Below are 23,889 nucleotides of genomic sequence, written 5' to 3'. Positions count from 1 at the left end.
CGACCTGCTTTTTGCTTAGCTCATGACAGTTAGCCAAAAAGGACAATCTTGGAAAATATTTCATGCTTCATCTGCAAAAGGTGTTCTAGCCATTTCAACCTTTCTCTCGTTGAACCACACTTTTCGTACAGCCTACTGTTTTAGATACAGTGAGTCAGTCGGGGAACCAAAACAATCCTTATTCAATTTCTCTCGAAAACATCTAGTAAATCTTCCTCCTTTTTTTTTCGTAGCACCCCCACTTCAGAGCCATACTTGACTACTGTCTTCACTGTAGCTTACTTCTGATTGATTACCTCTTTTTTTCAGAGCAAGTTGTTATATATTTTGTTGGACTAGTGCCAAGTAGATTCTACAAAGTATTAGGAGACAAAGACTTAGAAGCCTTTCAAGTACAAACAGCTATTAGCCTAGGAATTATATTGTCCATATCTTTTGTAAGTTCTATTTGCTTTTTATTTGTTTGTTTAATTTGAGATAAAGCTGGAAGGTTATTGTCTAAACAGATAATGATGCGCCAATCAATCGATTTCATTGATGACTTTACTTTTTATTTAATAAAGTTAAAAAAAAGAAATAGCTACATGGATACCACATAATTAAAGGACTATAACAAATCAAAGGATCAAAGTTCATGATGGCCATCTTAATCTAAATTTCGAAAGCGTGATCAATGAGTGCAATGAGTGCAAGCTGCGTGATCAATGAGTGCAAGGGTACCATCCTTTACACATTGCTCATCAGAGCCAACACTCCCGTGTCGCTTTTAGTTCAAGTTCAAGCTTTTTATTTCAACATTCACAAATAAATAAAATACAACACTTTTGCGCTGGGGAAAACCTATGAGGGTTTGTATTCGCGCGAAAGTCCACATATCTATTTATCTATAATAACAAATCCAATCTCTCTTACTCATTAATGCATATACTCTCCCTTCCCCCCTTCATTCCTCCCAACCCCACCTTACCATGGAAATGAGGGCTTGTGCAATAGTTTAGGAAGGGCTAAGAGTCTTCATTTGAATCTTTCAGGGAATGCCTGAGAAGATGTTGAGCTACTTCAAAAGACACAATGTCCATCCCAGTTGCCAAAAGGGCATATCTGTTTTTGAGAATTGAGTTGAAACTACCAGGGCATGATAAGGGGGATGTTCAACTGACAAAAGGGTAATATGTGCATAACACTACTGCTACTAGTGTCTCAGGAATACTAAAGTTTTCCTTTAGCTACTACTAAAGTCTTAATAACAACTATGGGTATTCATTTGAACCTTTCATCGATGCCAAGGGTGTATCTTAATTAAATCAGAAGACACTACCATGTATGTGCTTATTACCTAGGCTACCAAAAAGGCGTAACTGCAAAATATAAGAACGGCTTAGTTTATTAAGTTAAAACTTTTAAGGATTATTGAAGGGAGGGAACTGGTGTGTGTCTAATTCAACCTCATTCAAATCACCCACCCCCATTCACCTCAAAACCGATTCAGCTCAACCCCGTTCACCTCCACCCCAATTCAACTCCACTCTCTCAACCCGATTTAATTCAACCACCATTCAGCTCAACTTCACTCAACTAACCCTTGTTTAACTTAACTTCCATGCAAATGCAAAACATTGCTAAAAAATGCAAACATGCTAAAAAATAAAAGTAGTACCATTGAATTCCTTACTTTATGCTCTTGGTTGCATGTTTTCCACTAGCTGTATCGCAATGTTCGAGATCCAGAACATTTTTTTTTCTTCGTGTGTCCAGGCAGCTGTTGAGCAACCTCCGTTGTCAGGACTTTCAGCTTAGATCATTGGTACGCGATATCAGTGTAATCAGTAAGGAACCCGAATTGGCTACTAAGTGGAAGTTTGACTCAGCTATGATCCGTCGACTCTGTCGTTTTTATTCGTTGCAGCGGTCAGCTTGTATCTTTTTTTGTGAGTGCTTAGCCTTAGGCTAAATTTACATATGAGCAGAAAGTGGTTGGAGCCATTTCCTGAGCCTGTATATACAACTTTGTAGATTCTCGTATCCAGGCATGAGCTCCTCTGTCGTCTCCTTCGAGGATGTGGTCAATCTCGCCTTTAAAAGCCCCTCCGTTGAATCTCCAGGTCACAAGATGGTGCCTGTTGTGCTCGAGTTGAGTGTTAACCAAAAATCAGTTATTATATTTAACAAGATGTAGTAATATCCCCCCGTTTAAGCACTCATTTCTGATGCTATGCCGTCTGGTTACTCTTTAGGTATTATTTTACTGATCCATGTCTTTAAGTCGCCAGCGACAATGTGTCACGTCTTGTTTCTCTGTAGTTTTTTTTTTTTTTTGACAAGTAACTCCCCATACTTCAGGCGTCCCATCACGTTCGTCATTCTGGTGATGAAGTTAGGCAACCACCAGGAGGAGGCAAAACTGAATAGCAATGAGGTGCAATGTGTAGGGTCTCCTCTAGCCTTGACCAGGGATGAAAGCGCGGATCGGAGCTAATAGACTCCAACCTTGGCATGGAAGCACTCGTGTTTATCATGCTCTATTTCGCACCCAGGAGATTTGGTGGCTGAAGTGGTATATTATGGAGTTTGTTATCTAGAGATTGGTGACGAATCATGAGCTTAGGCCAAAAACCATAATTGATCTTGATTTTAAATTGGATAAAATTATACAGTAATTGTGTTGCTTACAATCAAAGGCAACGCTCAGATTATCCTATACAGCTTAAAAATTCAAATTAGAATATGACATTCTAATTCTTAAGTAGAAAATATAAAAGAAAATGTTCATAATACTAACCAGTAACAAAACTGTGGCGATAGAACTGATTTTGGGGCCGTTACTTTGTAGTAGATATCTAATTTAATAAAAAGTTACCTTCTAGACTGTAATACAGTCTTCAAACCAATCAAAAAAGAAAACAGATTTTGAAGAAGCAAAAATTATTCTTCCTCCCCGCTGAATAAATAATAAGAAAATTTGAAAGACTGAAGTAGAAAAACACCGATGTGACAGGGGGGGGAGGGAGATGTTATTCAATAGTTGGATCCTAGTTTTGTGTTTTCTAATGAGTTTGTGGCCTTCCCTAGAAAGTTGTCATTTGGTTTGCTTCTTATCTGATATAGCTATGGCTAACTCGTTTGTTTGAATAATTGGGTGAATCGACTTTCAATTTGTAATAGTACAAAGTAATTGACTCTTCCTGTACTAAACCATGAAAAAATAGAAAAAAAAATGTTGGATACAAAATACAAAGTTTCATGGAACAGTTTAAATTTGTACATAGGGCTTGCAGTTTGGTGGAACTTAATGGAACTTTCAAAATATGTAGCAGCCACATAAACATTTATATAATTATGCCGTATGTAGGCTAATATTCTATTATTAGGCTTATTTCTACTGAACAATAAATAAACAACCAAATGCAAGAAGAAATACATTTATTCAACAGACCAGAGGGAACTCTGCTCTCTCCCCTCTCGTTTTAGGCTCAAAAACTTGGCTAAATGGTAAATAAATGCGAATTTGTCTAGTTAGATAAGACATTCAAGTAGGTATATACGGATCAGAGCATCAAAGCGAATTTTAGAGATTTTTTCATGGATTGAAGTCGTTAGTATAGATACATAGATTACAAAACTTTAAGAAATCGGGTGATTTTCTTGTTTGGTATGAAAAGTGTATTGATAGTCCTAAGTACTGCTGAACCTTAAAACTTGTTTCTGGAACTTTAATAGAGGTCCTTCTGGCTATCTTTAACTTTTTTGCAAGAAATTTGTATTTTTATACAGGCAAGATTTCATTTTTTCCTATAATTACCTTCGAAAGCAGACCAAAGAATTGAAACTGTATATTGCACTGTTTTAGAATACGAGTATTTTCTATATCAAGATACCATTCAGACTAACTCGAGAAAATAAATTCTAAAGCGTTCACACGAAGACAGTAGCTGAGGCCCTTGGCTTAAAGGTCTCGCAGAATTTCTCATGTAACAGGTTATTACTCTTTAAGTTCTTAAAAGCCAAATAATAAAAACCATTTCTTCAGATACAATACCATATAAAATGAAATAGGTTTTACGTTTTGCTGACCTAACTATGTATTTCTGGTTAACTTTGAGAAGCAGATGTAAATAAAACCTTCGATGTGCCTTGTCCTAGATTCTATCTTGCACACCCTGGTTCAGATCTGAATTTGGTCGATTTCAAAGAGGTGGTACAAGACTATCTTGATGGGATGAGATACCAGTGCTCGCCAGAGGGCTTGCTGACCTTTCAACGGTGGTTCTTGTTATAGCGCTTACATTTTAGATTAAGTAGATACTGTCAACATATTGAGGCGCTTTTTCAGTTTTATTGTTAAGTACTTCTGGGACTGTGGTTTAAAAAGTAGATGCGTTTGGTTAGTCTGGGGCTTAAGCCTTCGAGAGAAGTTCGATAATATTCAACCCTTGTTCAGTTTTTGCCATCCTAAATCGACTTATTGTGGTATGCACTGATGTAATTTTTTACTGTTTTCAGCCAGGGCTTGCTGACCTTTCGGACTAGTAAGTTTGTCTGGGTGAGCGTGTTTAGTTTTTCATCTGTAAGAAAAATCTCAAATTTGATCCATCACCAGAAGTGAAATGCTAGCGTGAATTGTCAGGTGAATGCCAAGGGAGTTCATATTGGAAGAAATAAATAGATCTTGTTGTATACAGGCACATTTTATGACGCTCATATTTGCAAGGGTTTTTTTTTCTTTGAAACTATGATTGTGGCACCTTGCTTGTTTTGAGTTGATCAATTTTAGTCCAAATGCTATATTCTAATTTGGTCTAAGACCTAATTATATAACCTTTTTTGATATTGACCTATTTCTAAAAATAATTTAATATAATTATGAAAAATCGTTATCTCGTATATAGAAAGGCTTGCATAGAAATCGCAAAAATTGGTTTTATAACATGAAATGGTTTGATTATTCTCCCGTAAATGTTTAATACTGATTCAGAGTAAGGGTGACATATCAGGTGTCATATGATTCTTAGACCCCTATCCTCTCTTTACATTATTCAATTTTCCAGTTGCTTGTTCCACAGCTTTAGGGATTCAAGGATAGCTATATGCTGTAGAAACGAAACCCTTTCGTCCAAAATATGAAATACTGTTGACATCATAACCTAATGTACAAAATATGTTTTTTTACACCATATATAAAACGAAGATTTGGTTTTGTTGATCCATGCAATCAAGTGCAGCTTGACACTTTCAAATTTTCAAACACCTCTTTTATTGACTAACTAACTGTGCAGCTTGACACGTGCAGCTTTTATTGACTAACTAACTGCGAAGCCTGCCTAACGACAATTCTAAAAAAGTACCATACCATATATTGTTTACAGTTTCATGGGGAGTTTTAAAAAGAGCTGGTAACGCTGATATGTCTCCTTTTTCGGTTTTATTAACTAATACTACTAATAGGGTATTAGAATATGGCAGAGAGCTATATAGGATCATTTTAAAGCTAATATTCGCATTTATGCGTTTTTATAATTTAGTCGTGATAACACCGTCACAAAATGCCTTACGGCACCCAAATGCGATTTTAGTGTCATATCTGGAGCATTCAAAGGCTTGAAACCATAAAAAGTCTACCACTGCGATCTCCATGATCGAAAAGTCTTGAACTGGCGTTCAAAATCCCCTCTTGAACAGTCCCCTTACCATTTCCCTTTTCAAGTGAAAAAAGAGTTTTGAAGAAAAAATTACTAAGTGAATTATTTCATTTAAATACAAAACTCATTTTTTAATGATAGATTCTATTTATTTTTATGTTAAGACTATAAAGTAATTAGGAAACAAAGGCTTGAGAATTCCAAGACAGTGCTGGATAACCGGACGTGTTTTATTTTTATTTCTTTGAACGAGTGCTCCCTTAAATGGGGTTGAGTTGCTAGGGGGTTGGATAAAACGGGGTTAGGTTGAACGAGGTTTCTGTTAAATGGGGCTGAAATGCACGGGAGTTTTGTTGGTTGAGGGTTCAATCACATGGGGTTGAGTTAAATGGGGATTCAGTTAAATGGCGGCTCCGTTGTACTAGGATTCAGTTGTATTGCATACCATGTTTTGCAGCGATGCCTTTTACAAAAGAACTAGAATAGAGCGAACGCTTTCAATACCTCAACTACACTGAGAGATTTTCATCAAAAATTGACAAGATTTGTGTTTCAAAAACTTAATTGGTGTTCTTTCAATTTGTGTTTAAACTTGCGAAGGTGCAAAATCCGTATTGCACCTATTAAGACGGGGCTCAACCCAAAATGATGGTAATAACCAATTACCAACAACAGCAAAAAGTCTAGAAAAAGAAATCTTGAACGGTTTGCAGCAAGAACTGGTACTCTCACTTCCATAATCATGTACTAAAATGACCAATTACCAATTACCAACAACAGCTAAAGTCTAGAAAAAGAAATCTTTAACGGTTTGCAGTAAGAACTGGTACTCTCGCTTCCACAATCATGTACTAAAATAACCAATTATAAACTACCAATTACAAAATAGCCAATTACCAACAACAGCAAAAGTCTAAAAAAAGAAAGCATGAACGGTTTGCAGCAAGAACTGGTGCTCTCACTTCCATAATCATGTACTAAAATAACCAATTGCCAACTACCAATCACCAATTACCGATTACAAAATACCCAATTACCAACAACAGCAAAAGTCTAGAAAAAGAAATCTTGAACGGTTTGCAGCAAGAACATAATCATGTACTAAAGTCTGCTTTACGCTGGAACAGATCGATTAAGAAATAGACCCGTTAAGATTCGCATACCAACAACTAGCTCAAGCAATGCTACCCAGATTTACTTTACTTGGGTAGCATTAAGTTTAGCAACAACCTTTACTTAGCTTTGATGAAACAAGTGGTGCAAAAGCAACATTCGTTTTAAAGCAATGCCCAATTTTTTTTTTAGTACCTTATATAGATATTCCAGTGTCTGAAAATTGTTCCAACTCTTTTTTTTTCAGGTTAAAAGTACAAAGTCATTTGTGAAGGATATTTTGGCCTTGTCATGGAGAAGGCTTTTAACACAACAAATTCATGCGAAGTATTTTTTGGATATTCAGTACTATAAGCTCAATGTTCTCAATAAGGAGCTAGATAACCCGTAATATTCACGTTCTTTGTTCTTGTGCTGTAGTTGTCTAACAAGTTGCTTGGGTCCTCAAAGCTGAAGTTAGAGGTAAAGGCTCACTCGGAAAACAAGCTCCAATGCGTGCCCTTATTTCATTGCTTTCCTATTAATCCGTAATAATATTGATACATTCTGTATAATCTATTATTTTCCAATTAGATAATTTGATAATCCGAGGATAATCTGTCTGGATACTACAAATTTATTACTAGATATAATTAGCCTAGTCTGAAATTTTCTAGATAGTTTGTAATACTTTGAATCTTTGTTCTTCGATCTTAGTTGTCTAACAAGTTCCTTGGGTCCCCAGAGCTGTAAACCAGCAGCTCGTGGTAACGAACTGTAAGTAAGGAGTGGCTCGGGCCAACGGTAATCGAAACTTTAAAAACTGATTTTGGTAACAATTATTACATCAAAAGGATGGGTACGATGATTCCAAACATATAGGACTAATTAAGCTTAATGTTAGGCATCAAAAACTACGAGCCTGAGAAACTTTGCCCAATTTTCGAACAAAAATGGAAATATCCCGAAAGTGGCAAGTGATTTTAATGAAAGTCACACCATTAGATTCAGAAAATCATAGAACTGTACCGTAGAGGTTTCAAGCTCCTATATACAAAAATGTGGAATTTTAGATTTTTCCTTGAAGAAAGATCATGAATGTGTGTTTGTTTTTCCACCCAGGGTGATCGTATTGAATCGATGGCACTGGAAGATCAGAAGGGGCAATCGAACGAGAAATGAAAATTCTAGTGCCTTTTTTAAGTGACCAAAAAGATTGTGCCATGGAAAGTTTTTTTTCCGCATTTTGCAACACCAAACTAGGATTTTGACCCTAACAGGACTAAGTTGTCATCCATTGACGATTCTGAGATAGCCAATCGATTTGAAGGTGTCAGAGAACTGTATATTGAGCTTCACATTTGCATCACGGTGGCCTATTTGTTCCTGAAATGTCTTTGGTTAATATTGAATTTTGATTAATACCGACAATATTGGCAAATAGTTTATATAGACATTTTTCCTAATGCTTTATTCAACTGTATTGATCAACTCTACTTTTCAAGAAAATATGTTCAGTGATATATAAATGCCGATCAGCTATTATGAAAGAGGGATAGTGGGTCGTTGTGTAGGGGAGGGGGGATATTAAAATGCCTAAAAAATCGTATTTCAATACCCAAGTAGTCTACTTTAACATGAGCTTTCAGGTAACTATAGAAAGGAGTGTGTGTGGGGGGGGGGGGTATAGAAATTATTCTCTCATCTCTCTTCATTTAGACTAATCCTGCTTAAGGTTGCTGCGGGGCGATATCTCTCTTCTTATTGCTGGAAATTGATATTTAGTCCTTTTTGATTCCAGCAAATTTCTTTCCTCCACGCCTTTGTTATTGATGCTGGGGAGGGGGTAATAGCGCCCATCCTATCCTGTCGCGATATTCTTTTACTATGTAGCACAAAATATGATAGTCACATGCTTACTGGTACAGTGAAGAAAACAGGGAAATGTGGGGTTATGAGCCTCGCCAGAAAGTTTCTTTTTTTCGTGGTGGGGGGAAGTTCTGCCAGGAGCTTTGCTTTCAATAATTTTGCGTCGTAATATTTCTAATTTCCTACTTATATACAATATTTTAGTCTATTTAAACATATATGTACAATGCATTTAAATCTCAGAGAATCCAATTGTTGTGGTTTCAAACCTCCATTTACACAAAGTAGATTTTTACTGTCGTCTTCCAAGAGCAAGGTAAAGGATTCTTGTTTTTTTTCCCCCCAGGTGTGATCGTTTCGAACCAATAATCCTAATACTTTTTCTTCTTCTAAAATTAAGGCTTTTAACGAATTTTACCAAACTTCTAACCTATCTACATCGTTTTTTAGGCCAGAAAATACCAGGATGCCAATTTTTCTTCAAAAAATATAGTCTTTTTCGAGAAAAAATACATACATACATAAATAAATATACAATTAGAGAGGATCAGTAGCCAGGCAGAATCTTCATTCATGTGAATAATACTACCCCTCTCCATCCAATCGAGATTCTGTAGTAAAGACATTAATGATTTTTTTTATTACGGTTAATTTTAATAAAAAAATAGCAAAATTACGTCGACAATTTTGACAAAACATTTAAATTTTGTCTAAAATTGTAATTACGATCTAACGTTTTAATTCTTAAGCAGAAAAACTGGACTAACTGGGACAGTGCCAATTAATTTACAATTTTTAGATATAAAATTTAACAATAAGAAATCGGGGTTTACGCGGCCAGTACTCAACAACACATCTTGGTTAGGACAGGACATTATTTCCAAACAACCAGAGACTAAATAAAACAGGTTTTTTCAAGTGAAAGTGTAGAGTGTAATTAAAACTTAATGCGAACAGAAATTGTTGCATATATGAGGGGGCTGTCCCCCTCTCAACTCCTTGCTCTTTATGCTAAAGTTTTACTTTAGCATAAACCAAACATAAAAAAATGTAAACTATAAAAAATAGCAATAAATAATAAATATAGCTATTTATTTGTTAACCTAATCGACCATGTCGCAAATCTAGTTTATTAAATCTTGTAATGTGAACGTCCTCACGCTTATCTAGGCATCCACTCAGGGTCACTCTTAGGTCTGATGGTGTCTTAGGAAAAATTAATTTGAATCCTCCCCTGAATGTGTCTATCCGAGCTGAGAAGTGGCTCAAACTTTCGTCTTAACAAAACTGTTGGCCCTATCACCAAGTTTGTATGTCTAATATAAGGAAAGACAGGACAAAATCACCTTAATGTTCTTCTGAGGAGTCCCAGCCCCATCCGGGAAAATGTTTTAATGAACACGTTAAAATGCTTGAACATTGTATTTTGCCTTAATGCAGTTGGGCTTAGAGGTGTTGAATCTCTTTTCCCTACCCAACCAGAAAAATAACCCCACTTCGACAAAAACCTTGATTTTGTCTCAGTATAATATACTTATTTCAACCTTGTTAATTAATAATCAGGCTTTAATCTTTTCTATTTTACATTGTTTGGTTTTATCAGAGGTTTCCCGAACCATGTCGCGTACTCAATATTGAATCTTAGGCTTGTTACCCTGACCTTTAAAAGATATTCAAGAATGCCCATTTTTTAGTTTACTCAAAAATTTAATTTCAAATACGTGCTAAAATTTGGACTTAGTCCAGCAATGTTTTAGCCGTGGTGTTTTTTGATTTTGTAAAAGGGACTGTCCCCTCCTTAATACCCCCCTCTTCACAATGAAGATTTTTGGCACTTTTAAAAAAGCTTCTGATTCTAACTAAATGGCCGTTGTGTTTCAGGAGTCGTTCTTTAAGAATAGGGACGCAAAGTCAAACTTTAGCGCAAAGAGTGGTGTATTGAGGAGGGGTTAGTCTCCCTCATATACGGTATAATTTCTGATCATTTTAAGCTTCAATGTCGCTCCTTACTTTCAGATGAAAAAACTTGTTTTTTTTTAATTTCCTATCGTTTTCAAATTAATGTCGCAAAATCTGCCTTCTCTCCATGGAAAACTCCTCTGCCCGCGAAGAATTCTTCTATGGAAAGTTTTCTTTTCCATTTTCGTTCTTCTTTTGTTTTATTTTTTTTTTACTTCTGGCATATCGTACTTACCCATTAAGGTATATAAGGGTGTTTTGCCAATTATAGTTACAGTTAGGAAGAACATATGTTCCTTTCGTACATTCAAAACTTAATTATTAGGTTTTCTTTATTTACTTTATGACATTTTGTCTGTTTTTACCTTTGCCTATACACTGCGTTTCATCCGTTTTAAGTTTTTTATTGTTTCTTGTTTTCAATCGTTTCAGTGACCAAAGGACCACACAAGATGTAAGAACTTTCTGTACTTTATATGGAACTGTCATTTCCGCAGTGATAATAGCTCCTTTCACCATAGCCTATTATAGCTACTCAGCCTATACAAGGTAAAAATTTTAATTTTCTATCTCTAACATTGATAAAAGTGATAATAAATCACTTATTAGTCATTGAATTACCAAGGACATTGAAAATAAAATGCGATTTTTTAGATTGGTTAAGTGCAAACTTTTGCAATCGTATATAACTTTAAAATTTAAAAAAATGGGAATGCAATTTCTAATGAAAAATGAACAGGATAGTTCGGTTTCTGGTTGTTGCCAAATTAAAAAAAGAAGAGGTAAGTACAACAAAAAGTTCAAGAGGATGTAGGTTTCCTTTGAAGGTAAGTTTGTCTTTGGGAACCTACGGATTGTTTTTGTTTGAATCGAATAAAAAGTGTCGTTACGTTCAACTAATTACTGTTACTACTAACAACGCGCTCAGGCCAACTAGCCATGCATGCTCCTCCTCCATCCTAATATAGTTAAAGCCTCCCTCTTTACATCCTCCCAAGAAGTAACATTTCCCGTTAAATTCTTCCTTACGACCACCTTATTCGGGGAAGACTTGGTTTTGTTTGGCCCTAGATGATTGATCAAAAAGGAAGGTGGTTTACGATTTGTCATCCTTCATCCGCAGAACGTGTCTTAGTTATATCAACCTTTATCGCATTGTAGCCCTAGAATGCGGTATAGTGCCAGATTTTCGTGCAGCTTACCGTTTAAAACACTGTCAGTCAGATGGGTATCTAAAAGAATCCGTAGACAATTTGTCTGGAAAATGTTACAAATCCTCATATGTCTTTCGGAATCTCCGCGTTTCAGAGCCAGACTTGACGGCTTCATCTCCGTATTTTCAAATTTTTCTAATCTTGTCTTGCAGACTTAGCTTCCAATTCTTGCAATTTTTTTCCACCATGAAAAATACTGTACAATATATACCATGGAAAATACAGTACATTACCCTGGCTATTGTGCATTTAAAATCTTCAGTGTATCTACAATCTTCATGAATAATACTAACTAGGTAAGTGAAGCTATCCACTTGATTGACCTTGTCATTCTAGAACATCACTTCTTCACCTTCACTTATTCACAGTCTTAGCGATTTATTCCTCTTAAAATTAATTTCCAAACCTGTTCTTGCACCTTGAACTCTCAAAACGTCCAAAAACTCATTTATTTTGCTAAATTTTTACTTAGGACAATCAAATCATGAGCATAGTCAAAATCCAAGGTATTTGAATTTTCTTAGGCTATTCTATGCTCTCCCATATACTTTGCCATGTTCCTTAGGACAATTTCCATCAATTTGCTCCATACAAACTGGGATAGAACGCGAAAGATCGGGATTTGTTACAAAATCAGGTACTAATCTTATTTCTAACCTTAACCACAGCGATGTTGTTCTTGTACATAGCACTAATCACTTTACTGTATTTATCTGGTATACTGTGCAAGGATAAAACCTTCGCTAAAGCTGTACTCTCCGCTGAATCAAACGCTTGTCCATTATCTATAAAACTGGGTTGGTCGTCACCTTATGCGCCAGCCGGCGTGGGAAGACCTAAGTCTAATCAAGTAAGTAAGTAATCATCAAAGTAATTTTTGGATTTTGTTCAGGATAGTGTATTGTGACTTGAGCCTTCTTCCGACTTCTTCGTTTGTGACATGGTCAGTATATCTGGTCGTGGCTATCCGGCGCAGACATATCATTTCGAATGCAAGGAGATTGCGCACGTGTTCAGCTTTTAATGTCCAGGTTTCACACCCATACAGAGCAATGGGTATGATCAGACTGTTGCATAGATGCACTTTCAGATGGTTTGAAACGTGTCTAGATCTCCAGATCTTTGATCGTCTTTTGAAGCTAGAGCTGGCAAGACCGAGACGGCGTTTAATGTTGACAATGTGTCAGCTGTCAAGAGTCTGCCGAGGTAACGGAATTGATCGTCTACTTCAACTTTTTCACCGTCTGTTACTATCGAGGGAATGGGGGGGGGGGTATATCATCTCCTGTCGTGATGTGACCATGACTTTGGCCTTGTTTGCGTTAATCTGCATATGTTTGTATGTAATTAATTGTTCTATTGAAACTTTGATTATCAACAAGTGCAACAATAATGTCAAGGAGTATCCATAGACTTCGGACCAGACATGTGTTCCCATAGGAACCTTTCCTGTAATTTCTCATGCTTTCTGTGCAATTTCCTATTTTTGAGATTGTTTTTTTAAATTTACCCCTCTCCCGGGATTAAATTTCTGATTACATGCTCGTCTTGGGGGAGGGTATTAAGTTGTGTCTCTTTATCACGAATCCTGAGTACATTTTTATATAACTCACTTGTAACAAACAATTAACTTTTATCACACAAGTCTTGCCATTGGTGGGGTTGGTCCTACGGGCTCTTCTTAAATAGGAAGGTCAATAATTTCAGGTGTGTTATATTTATTTTAATTTATTAAATGTTATTATTTAAACACAATAATTACCGGTCGTTTATATGCTACTTGCAAGCGCTAAAATGCTGTTTTTTAAGACAAGGGTGTTTTTCTTTGACAAAAAAAGAGTTGCATCATATTAGTATATTTTATCAAGCTTTATCTCCCCCGATAAGAGAAGCATGGGTTTTATAAAAAATATCCTTCGGATAACCACACATTTTACCCACTTGACACCGAAGTGAAAAAAGTAAAGGTTGGGTTGACAAATATCACGCCAGTTTGCGTATATCTGAGGGAGCACGAAGGTTCATTTCGCTTCCAGATGTCTGCTGCGTGACACAAATTCTAGAGAGAAAACGGAGACAAACACTAATATGCGACTGGGTAGTGAAACATGGTTGTAGTCCCTTATACATGGAATGCGATAGAATACTATCTACATATCAAAATCTTACGGTCATCAAAAGTTTAGGAACCACATTTTAAAGAATTTAGTTTGTGACTGTACATTTGACTAATTGTAGTGAAGAACTTTATCTGAATACATGTAGCTCCAAAGTTAACTTGTAGTTTTCAGCAGGTGGAGCGGGATCTTAAACCGAGAGCTTTATTCTAAGGGTTTTTTGTGCAAATTTAAATTTTTGTCGTCGGTTGCATGCAAAACGTAGGTTTTGTAGTCGGACGATTTTTAAAAAATATGAGGTCGATTTATTTAAGGTTGAGATTTATCAGGCCGATCCTTGGAGGGGAATCTGACACTCCTCATATAGAGGTAGCAAAGAAACAACAGGTAGATTGTTTAGAGCTCCTCCAGGCCAAACATGGGAGGAAATATTTCTTCTACCACTTTCGCCCCCTTTTTCATGCTATAATTATTTGCACCTTCTTAAGAATAATTGTAAAGTCAAATATCGTTTACAATTAACTCAGTTACATTACAATAATATCAGCAAACGTAATGAGTAACTTAATAGCCAGGAGGTAACAAAATGTATATCACTAAGAAACTTTAGCTCTTAACTGCTTATCGAGCTCTTGGGACAAGTAGAAAGGAAGTAGGGAATCTCAGTTTTTTTTTTGTTTTTTTTTAATAATGTTCAATTTAGCCAGTAATTTGAAAAAGCCTAAGAAATCCAAAAATAATCTAAAAACCAGCTTTATGCTTTGTGATTTTCAAAAATAGGCCAAACAAGAAAAACACACATTGAACGCTAAAATGACGTTTGTGGGTCACACTTTTCTGTAAAAGAAGTGTTTTTCTTTTTTGTCTGTAAAAGAAGTGGCGTGCTGCGTGAAAATAAGGTCTATCTTACTCTGCTTTCTTCAAATTCTACAATAAAATGAAAGAATGTTGGATGGCACAATCAAGTGTCCAAAAGTGTTTGTTATCTTTATTGTGACCTATACTTTTATTTAGTTTTAAGTCTACAGTAGTCAGTCTTTTCGTATTCTTTTCTTTTTTGAAAAGGCAAATTCAGTAATTTTACGTCAGTATTGGTCGTAGTGAAGAAGAAGTATAAAAATTAACAAAAAAGAAGATTGGTTAAGCTGTAAACCATTTTGTTGCTGTAAGATGTATTTGCCTTTAAGAAATAAAGACCCTACCCCGTCGTTATAGATTGAACTTAACACCATTTTGTGGGATGATTGGCTGTTTACCTTGAGTCTGTCCTTTTGATGACATTGAATTATGGGATATATATATATATATATATTGTTATATATAACAATATATATATTGTTAACACAATTGTTCCCGGTACAGATAAACATAATTGCGTTCTCGGCATATATAAACGTAATTCCACAAAGCTAATTTAAGCTTATTTAAAATGTTTAAGGGGTTGATTAATGAAGATGAAGCACAGATAAATGTGATTAGAAAACTGATGAAAGTGAGAATCGCTACAGTTCAAGAAGAATTTATGTAACAAACGACAGCGAGAATCACATTGAATTGTAAACGAAATTTCGAACAGTGGTCTGTTGTTGGAAACTGGAAAAGATGTATGTGTTATCTATAACTTCTTAAGAAATTAAATGAGATGATGTACGAATCTAAACTCTTAAAGTAAAAATCGTGGAAAAACTTTCTGAGGTAAAGATGAAAAAAAGGGCAATTTTAATCTACGGCTGGAAAACAAGGAACAGCGATGACTGGCCGTAAAAACGAAAGGACTTTAACGAAGAATTCGTATTTTTCCCAGGGTGATTGTAACGAACCTGTGGTGACTTCATGACATCAAGAAAAGGCTCACGCCTGCGGTTACAAGGCGAGCGAAGTGGATCCATAAGTACACTATAAAACTAATGCTTTAGGACTTTTAAATCTCGCTTTCACCCAACTTACATGTTGTCAAGGATGAGGTAGACGTCGTATGAATATTAAAGTATGTTTAGTGCCAATTTTCTGCCTGGTTTCTTAGATTTAAGTTGCTTTCCACCGTAAAGCTTGTATTCACTGAAGCCTGATAACTAAAGAGCTGGCGATGGTATAGGTCCTTTTAATATAGTAATAATATAGGTCCTTTTTATCAGTAGGAGAATAGATTAACGGAACTGTTTCCATGCTAAATGTTAAAGAAAGGGTAATTGTTTCTAACGGCGGTGCTGATCTCCGTTTCATGGCCCTTCATCAGGGAGTGCAAGTAGGGGGGGGGGGGGACAATCATCCTGAGCTTTTGCACACCCTTCCTGTTTACCTTTCCCAGATTTCTCCAGGTACCCATTTGTAGGGGGGTTGGCTCTGGCTGAGCTTAAAGAGTCCTGCCACTGACCCCTGTCTCAAACTAAATAACCAGCGACACCAGTACTTGAACCCTGTCCTCAGGAACAAAGGATTTTAAGTCTATCGTGCTAACCACACGGCTAAGAATAATAAACGGATTTTCTTGTATAAAATAAGGTTTCTAGCACTTTCTTGTGTATTTTCATCCAACTAAACCTTGTTTTAGTTCTCACTTAGGATATGATGTCTCCGTTTAGCAGGTCTTCTTGCTTTAAGAATTCGGGAATCCTTCCTCCTCAAATGGATCTTGGTTTGTTAAGGCTCAACTCGGATATTATATTTTAGTTTCGACTACGTTTGGTTGACATCCAATGCGATCTTTTGATAGTTACCCGATGACTGGCTATAAATACAAATAAAAATAGCAAAGAGCAGGCGAAATATATAGAAGTTAAGGGTAAATCATAAAGCTGCGAAGGATTTTTGTCTAGTTGTGTGCCTAATTTAAATCAAATTACGAACTGTGGGCGAGAAAATTCGAGAGAGAAGTATGTAGAAAGGCTTTGCCTAAGGTGGAGTAGAGCATCGTGCCCCCCCCCCTCCCCAGGATAAAAGAATTGTTAAAATGTGTAATTCTGAAATGTTTCGATAATACTATGGAACGTAACTAGTAATTATAAGAACTTAATTGTACAAATATCAGGTTTTTTTTTCTGAACCTGGAAATGTGGACTTTCTCTTTTCCAACGAGAAAGTCAAAGAGAAAGTGAAAGTCAAAGAAAAGAGAAAGTCAACTACCAAAGTAGTACATCCTTCCTCATCTAGAGACAAAACACAGACCACTTCAATATTACTGTTGTAAACTCTGTTTAATTGTCTCTTCTCAAATAGAAGTCTTTCTATATATTAATGGAAAATCAAATTTTTACTTTTTAGGACAGGATGGATTGGACCCACTGCTAGTTTTATATTTTTTCTCATCGGCACTATGGTTAATAAGCTGTTAATGTCACCAATCGTTTCACTTGTTGTGGCTCAAGAAGGAAAAGAAGGGGATTTTAGGTACGAATTTTGTATTACTCAAACACAATAAAAAAATAAGTAACCACAATTAAAATCAGCAATGTTTATTAGTTAAAAAAAGATAAGATTAGTAGAAAATGAAAAAAAAAAGGTTATGAACCTGCGCTTCACCCTTGTATAATCTACAAGCTTAATCTCAAAAGTATATTCCATTTGCCAAAAAGACATGGAACAATCCAAATGTAATTACTGCTACTAACAACTCACTGCAGTACTAAGCCGCCCGAGGCCAACACAGCTGCACACGCTCCTCTTCATTCCCAATCTATTCAAAGCTTCCCTCTTTGCACCCTCCCAAGAAGTTTCCATTACCCTTTGACGATCTTTAACAATCTGTCATGATTCATCCGCAAAACGTGTCCTACCTATTCTCAATGTTTCTCAACCAAATGTAACAATAATGCAAAAATGCATAAAGCCATCACAGTCATTGTCCAAACTTGTCACATTCATCATCAGAAAACTAATTTTAAAATTAGAAATGTGCGATGGAAATGGAGATTCAAGCTCGGATTAAACACAAAAGGATTTCCAGAGAAAGCTAGTTTAGTTTTTAAACTTATTCACTGCTCATCCTGAAGACCCAATGTTTTGCTACTAACTTAACTTTTTCTTAGCATTACATAACTTAAAATTCTAACCGAAATTATGTTGAGTCTACTTGGTACTCTTTATGTTTTGAAAAAAAATACTTCTTAAGGTTACATAACGTAACCTTAAGTCTCAAGTTGTCTTAAGTAGTCTTCAGTTGTGCTAGTGTGAAAGGCTCTACGATTAGATGGCACTAAAAGCACAATCATATGAGTTTGAAACGGTGCGAAGGTAAAAACGGAGATTAAAAGTCATTTTATAATAAGTCCTCAGTAAAGCTATTATTAAGCTGTTCAGTAAAGCATTCACCTTTGAAAACTTAACTTTTTCAACGGACAGTTTCTTAGTTCTGAAACTATTCCTCGAATGGGGTTTGAAGATTACTTTTACAGAGAGTGGATTGTCCTAAGAGATATGGAACAAATGAATATAAGACACTAGTGAGCTTTAGCAAAAACATCAACAACAAACTTGTGCGTGCTTCTTCTCCTATGTCATAATAAGATCCGTTGAATTTGGGGAGTGGTATAATTCATAGTGAAGAGCTAAACATTATGGTCTAAGTTATCAGGGAGTTGGAGTATCATCTTAAAGCTTTTGTCTCTACGTCTGAAAGTTTTATCTATGGATAAAACCTCTTTTAATTTTTATGCCTTCCTTCGCTTTGGCAAGATCAATAGTACTAGTCGGTCCTTTTTTCTTATGGTGTTAACGACAACGAGAAAAGCTATATAATGAAGATTGTATAAATGAAGGACAAATTAGACCTACGTTGCCTGAGCAACGTGAAGTGTTGCGGCAACCTTTGTCCGGCTTCGCCGGCTAAAGTGTTGCGAGAGCAACACTTTGGTTTTGTTTCTTCGCTATTGATCAGTAATCAGATGATCAAAGGCCATTCCTCAGCGTTGAAAAAAAAACAAAATAGTATCGAAAGAAGGGACTAAATTGACTTTGCAGCCAGTTGAACTTTATCCTTTTCAATCGTAGACATCGTGACGAATGAAAACTTGGAACAATATCTTATATAATCTAGTTGGTATTATAAAGATATCCGTAACTTTTCAGGATCAAATTATCATAGATGACACTTTATTAATTATTACGAAACTGCCTCGTTGTTTTACGTAATCGTTTGTAGCCGTTGCGTAAACACTTAATTCTAGGTTACAGTGAGTATGGGTAGGCTACACCAACTAGAAAAAGGTATAAACCCCTCTTCGCTAAAGATGATTGTAGCCTAACAGACGATTATTACTTACAAGTCCCCTACATGTCTTACTTACCAACACTGGAACCAAATTGGTCTTATCATCAAATACACCGGAAACAAATAATAGGTACACCAACTCGCAAAAGTTGCAAACCCCTCATTGCAACTAGCAAAAGTTGCAAACCCCTCATCGCTGAAGATGATTGTAGCCTAACAGCCGATTATTACTTACAAGTCCCCTACATGTCTTACCACTGGAACCAAATTGGTCTTACCATCAAATACACCGGAAACAAATAATAGGTACACTAAGTAGCAAAAGTTGCGAACCCCTCATCGCCGAAGATGATTTTGAGCTAACAGCCGACTGTTGCTTACAACTCCCCTATATGTCTCACAATTGGTATCGGCCTATTTTTGGTTTCAGTGTGTACCTTACTACTGAAGTTGTCAACCCCTTTAAACTTTCAAACTGGTATATCTCATGAAGGAATTTTTGTACAAAAAAATGGATGACATATACTTTAATCAGCTCATCAAAAGCTATCGACTGCCGTCGAAAAAAAAAATCTATCTGTCTTAGTTCAAAAGTTGACTTTTTTGCCGTAGGCCAACTTTCTAACGTCATCACTTAGAAAGGAGCAAAGGATAAACTCTAATTTCTTTAGCAATGAGAGAACTTTTAAAGTTTAAGAGGCACATCTGATACCATTTCTCTACCGCAATCCCAAGTGCGAAAAACCGAATGATAAACTCAGCCGAAATCACGGCAGCACTTTCGGACCCGTGGGAAAATGCCGCTTTTTTGCTTCTCTAAATTTTTCTATTTATCACTCAAAGAAGATATATTGGCTGTGGGGCAGGGTAACTGTCGCATATATTTAACACTTATAGATTTTAGTCCATCTTCAATTTGAAACTGGTGCCTGCCTGCTTGCCTGCTAGAACGGAGCTTTCCACTCGAAAGCAGAAACATGGTTTGATAAAACGAAAGCTTGGCCGCATAACTTCAGATAGTCCTCTCTGACATAGGCTATACAACTCCTCTTCACTTCATACACTATATGCTCTGGCTCAAGGACAAGCAAAAACCATCCTTTTTGGCCCCAGGCAAGAGTTCTACGAAGCTTTCCAAAATGTAAAGTCATATTCATCAATCCGGCCTAAGGTCCACACTTTCCGTAAAAACCGCATAGGTTAGACCCTTACCACTTTCTAGGAATAAGCTGAAATCGGGGTGCTAGGAACAAAAAAAAAAAAAAAACCACGACAAAACCAAAGTGTTGCTCTCGCAACACAAATATTTAAACAAAATCCATAATATCTAGTCCAATAGTATAGGAATGTCTTCGAAACATAATTCAGAAATTCAGCAATGTAGCAATTCATCCTATTCGATAAAGCAATTCGTCTTCTTCACGAAATATTGGCTCTTACTTTTGGTTTATTCATGGCTGTCGGTAAGTATTTAATTTAGCAACCAAGCCACAATAATGTTGACAGGTTAAATTTGAACAACCTGATTAGTGCACACGATAAATAACAGATTTTGAAACAAGGTAAGTTGCTTCCTGGAGTCGCTTTCGAGGTTTTGTAATCTTTGATATACCTATTGGGGTTATGAAACTACTTCAACTACTAAAAACTCACTGCAGCAATAAACCGACCGGAACCAACAGAGCTATGCATGCTCATCCTCCATCCGAATCTATCCATCGCCTACCTTCTTCCAACCTCCCTAGAAGTTCCAATTTTACTTAAATCCTTCCTTGTGATCTCCTCCTAGTCCATTCGGAAACCATCTGTTAGTCTAGCCCTATATGGATGGCCGGAAGGACGATTTGTGGAAATCTAGCTTATTTCCTCTGCAGAAAATATCCTATACATCTCAATCTTTCTCTCATTATAGCCCTGGAATATGGGATTGAACTATATTTGTCACACAGCTTACTGTTTGAAATACGGTCAGACGGGTACCCTAAAGAATCCTATTATCTAATCAACACCCCTCATTCTTCTCGACTGCCGACGTTTCAGAAGCATACCTGGCCAATGTAACCACTTTATTTTTCAAAATTATAATCTTAGATCGTAGACATATCTTCCTACTCTCCAAAACCTTTTTTCGATTGTGAATATACACCCTGGGCTTTGGCTATTCTGCTTTTAACATCTTTACTACACCCACCTTCTTTACAAATAATACTACTTAATTATGTAAAGCTATCCACTTGATCGATATTCTTGTTACCCTACATAACTTCTTCACCTTCACTTATTTCTAGTCTAACCAACTTTGTCATCTTAAAATGAATTTTCGAACCTAGTGTTGCACCCTGAACTCAAAACCTTCATTTTCCAAATATTTTCATCTAGGACACTCAAGGCATCAGCAGAATTCAAGTCTAGGAGAGTTCTATATTCCCGTTTTGTTCCATGCTCTACTGTAGGCTTTTTCGTGCTCCTTGCCACAAATTTCATTAAAATGACACTTATAAATGGTGATAGGACGCAACCCTGCTTAATTCCAGATTCAATGCGAAACCAGCTACTAACCTCATTTAATACCGTAACCACAGCAATGTTATTCTCGTACTTGTGCTAATAACTTTAATGTATTTATTTGGTATACCCTTCAACGATAGAACTTTTACTAAGGTTCTTCTACCAGCTGAATCCAACGCTTGCTTATAATCTATGAAACTGAGGATTAAAGGGGCCTGATGACTGAGGGACTTTTCAGTTTAATTATTTATGAGTGAGAATTTGGTATACACATCCTCTTTTCTTTCTAAAACCGCACTGTTCTTCTCTTAAAGCTTTATCTACAGCATCTCTAAGTCTAAAAGGCCTGTATAATTAACAAACCCACTCTTATGACGTTTCTTACAGAGAGGTCTAATGAATATTTTCCTAAATTTACTTCGTACTTCCCCTTTTTTCAAAAATCTTATTCATAATCTTCAGTAATTTATCTCTGACTTTGCAACCATTATATTTTAAAACTTCATTTGCCACACTATCAGCACCTGGGGTTTTATTATTTTTTAACCTTTATAATACTGTCTTTAATTCTTCCTCGAAAAATTCCTTCACTTCCAAAGTCCCATGCAGTTTTTTATTCTTTTCTATTTCATTTCCTGTAAAGTTATCACGGTTTAGTATATTCTTGGAATATTCCGCCCATCTCTGTTTAACTCTATCCTCATCACTAATTGGGGTTCCGTTCCTATCTCTAACTGGGACTAGTCAAGATTGACTTTCCCTTCTCGATTTTTTAACATGGCAATACAATATTTTACCATTATGTCGTATGGTCGCATCTTCACACATTTTATTCATGGCCTCTGTTTCACACCTGCTTCATTCATATTTTAATGCTTTCACTATTTTTCCCTACATGTCTGTTATTTTTGTATGATCAGTCTTTCAAATATTTCTTGTGCAAGCCCTTCCTTCTCTCTACTAGAAATTAAGTATTTTCATTAATATTCATAGCTGCGTTTCTAACTCCCATCCCTAGGACACCATCTGCTACTTTACAAACTATTTTCCTAAAATTATAAAGTCTTGGTCTTAGAGTCTCTAAAGTCTTAGAGTCTCTATTTAGTATTCTACTGTTGCAGGGAAGTTTCTCTTAAATTCTCATTCTGGAGGCTACAACATCGCTTCTTCTCGGAAGGTAGTTACCCCTTCCTAAATTACAGCTTTAGTTTAATCGTAGATAATATTAGATGGGGATCTTTATTTTTTGCATTGATAACACCACTCCACCCTAGTAACTTGTATCAGTCCTGCCTGTCTTCTGTTTACAAAAATTGATCAATGAGGTTGGTAGATCTTTAAGATAAATTCAAATGAATTTGATTTCTTTACTGGGAGCTACCATTGTAACTTTGTAGCGCAAACATGCACGTTTGTTCTTTTTAATGGGACATTCTAAAATTCGTTCCAGGCCTAGGAAAATCAAATCGGACTGCCTTGACTGAAATGAGCGCCCAGAACCTAGCTGAGGCCAAAATAAACGACTACCATGACTTAGTAATGCGCGTGTCGCAAGCGGGTGTCGCGATTTGCACAGCAGCATCTCCCTTCGAACGACACTCTCTCAAGGTGATGAATGTGGTCAACAAGTCTCACAGTAGTTTAAAAATAGAACACATGAGTCTCGCTGTTTTGAACCACAAGTCCACGGGGCTCAAAATTTGTATTTCCTCAGAAGCAATTGTTGAATTTGGAAGAGCATAAAAAAGATATCAAGTGATGTATTCACTTTCACGGTAGCTAAATTATTTGAAAACGTAAATATTTACCACAAATCTACCTGAATAAAATTTTACTAAATTATTTAAGGCTGCATCGCCATAGTTGCAATTTTGCCCCTTCTCCACCAGGTCCATCCCTGACCTGTTCGTACCTTTCATTTTCTGGTAATCTACGTTCTGTGCTTATTAAATAGTCGAATATTCAAAGATTTATGCTTTTTCACTACCCTAAAAAAACTTCCCAGAGGATCCTTCCCGAATATCTCATTGTTTTTTGAATTTTGAAGACCTTGTATAATTTTCTTTAATGAGTGAAAATGCATATAATTATAGGGGCGGGGTACTTTAAAATAGACTAGTTTGGTAAATTTTCAGGTCAATTCATTAGCCAAACAGATCTGCGAGAGAAGTCAATTTCTATGAATGAGCTTTTCACAAAATTAAGGGTTCTTAAGAGCTAGAAAGAGTTGTTAAAAAATATATACTATTTCATGCTCATAACTATGCCGGTTCATAGTTCAATGAAGC

The 23,889-nt window shown here is 36.2% G+C and overlaps 1 protein-coding gene across 1 annotated transcript in view; it reads left to right on the top strand.

Moving 5' to 3' along the window:
- Nucleotides 1–23,889, top strand: part of LOC136041590 (lysosomal cobalamin transporter ABCD4-like) — an 87,105-nt gene that overhangs the window by 17,257 nt on the left and 45,959 nt on the right. The window contains exons 2-5 of the mRNA XM_065726287.1: nucleotides 310–437; nucleotides 6,997–7,136; nucleotides 10,989–11,105; nucleotides 17,149–17,274. Of these exons, the coding sequence (XP_065582359.1) occupies nucleotides 310–437; nucleotides 6,997–7,136; nucleotides 10,989–11,105; nucleotides 17,149–17,274 (511 nt within the window). The remainder of the gene's footprint in view (nucleotides 1–309; nucleotides 438–6,996; nucleotides 7,137–10,988; nucleotides 11,106–17,148; nucleotides 17,275–23,889) is intronic.

Source organism: Artemia franciscana, unplaced genomic scaffold (genome assembly GCF_032884065.1).
Source record: "Artemia franciscana unplaced genomic scaffold, ASM3288406v1 PGA_scaffold_30, whole genome shotgun sequence".
Classification (NCBI taxonomy): domain Eukaryota; kingdom Metazoa; phylum Arthropoda; class Branchiopoda; order Anostraca; family Artemiidae; genus Artemia; species Artemia franciscana.
The sequence above is the reverse complement of the archived record's forward strand: the minus strand, read 5'-3'. Positions and strand labels throughout refer to the sequence as shown.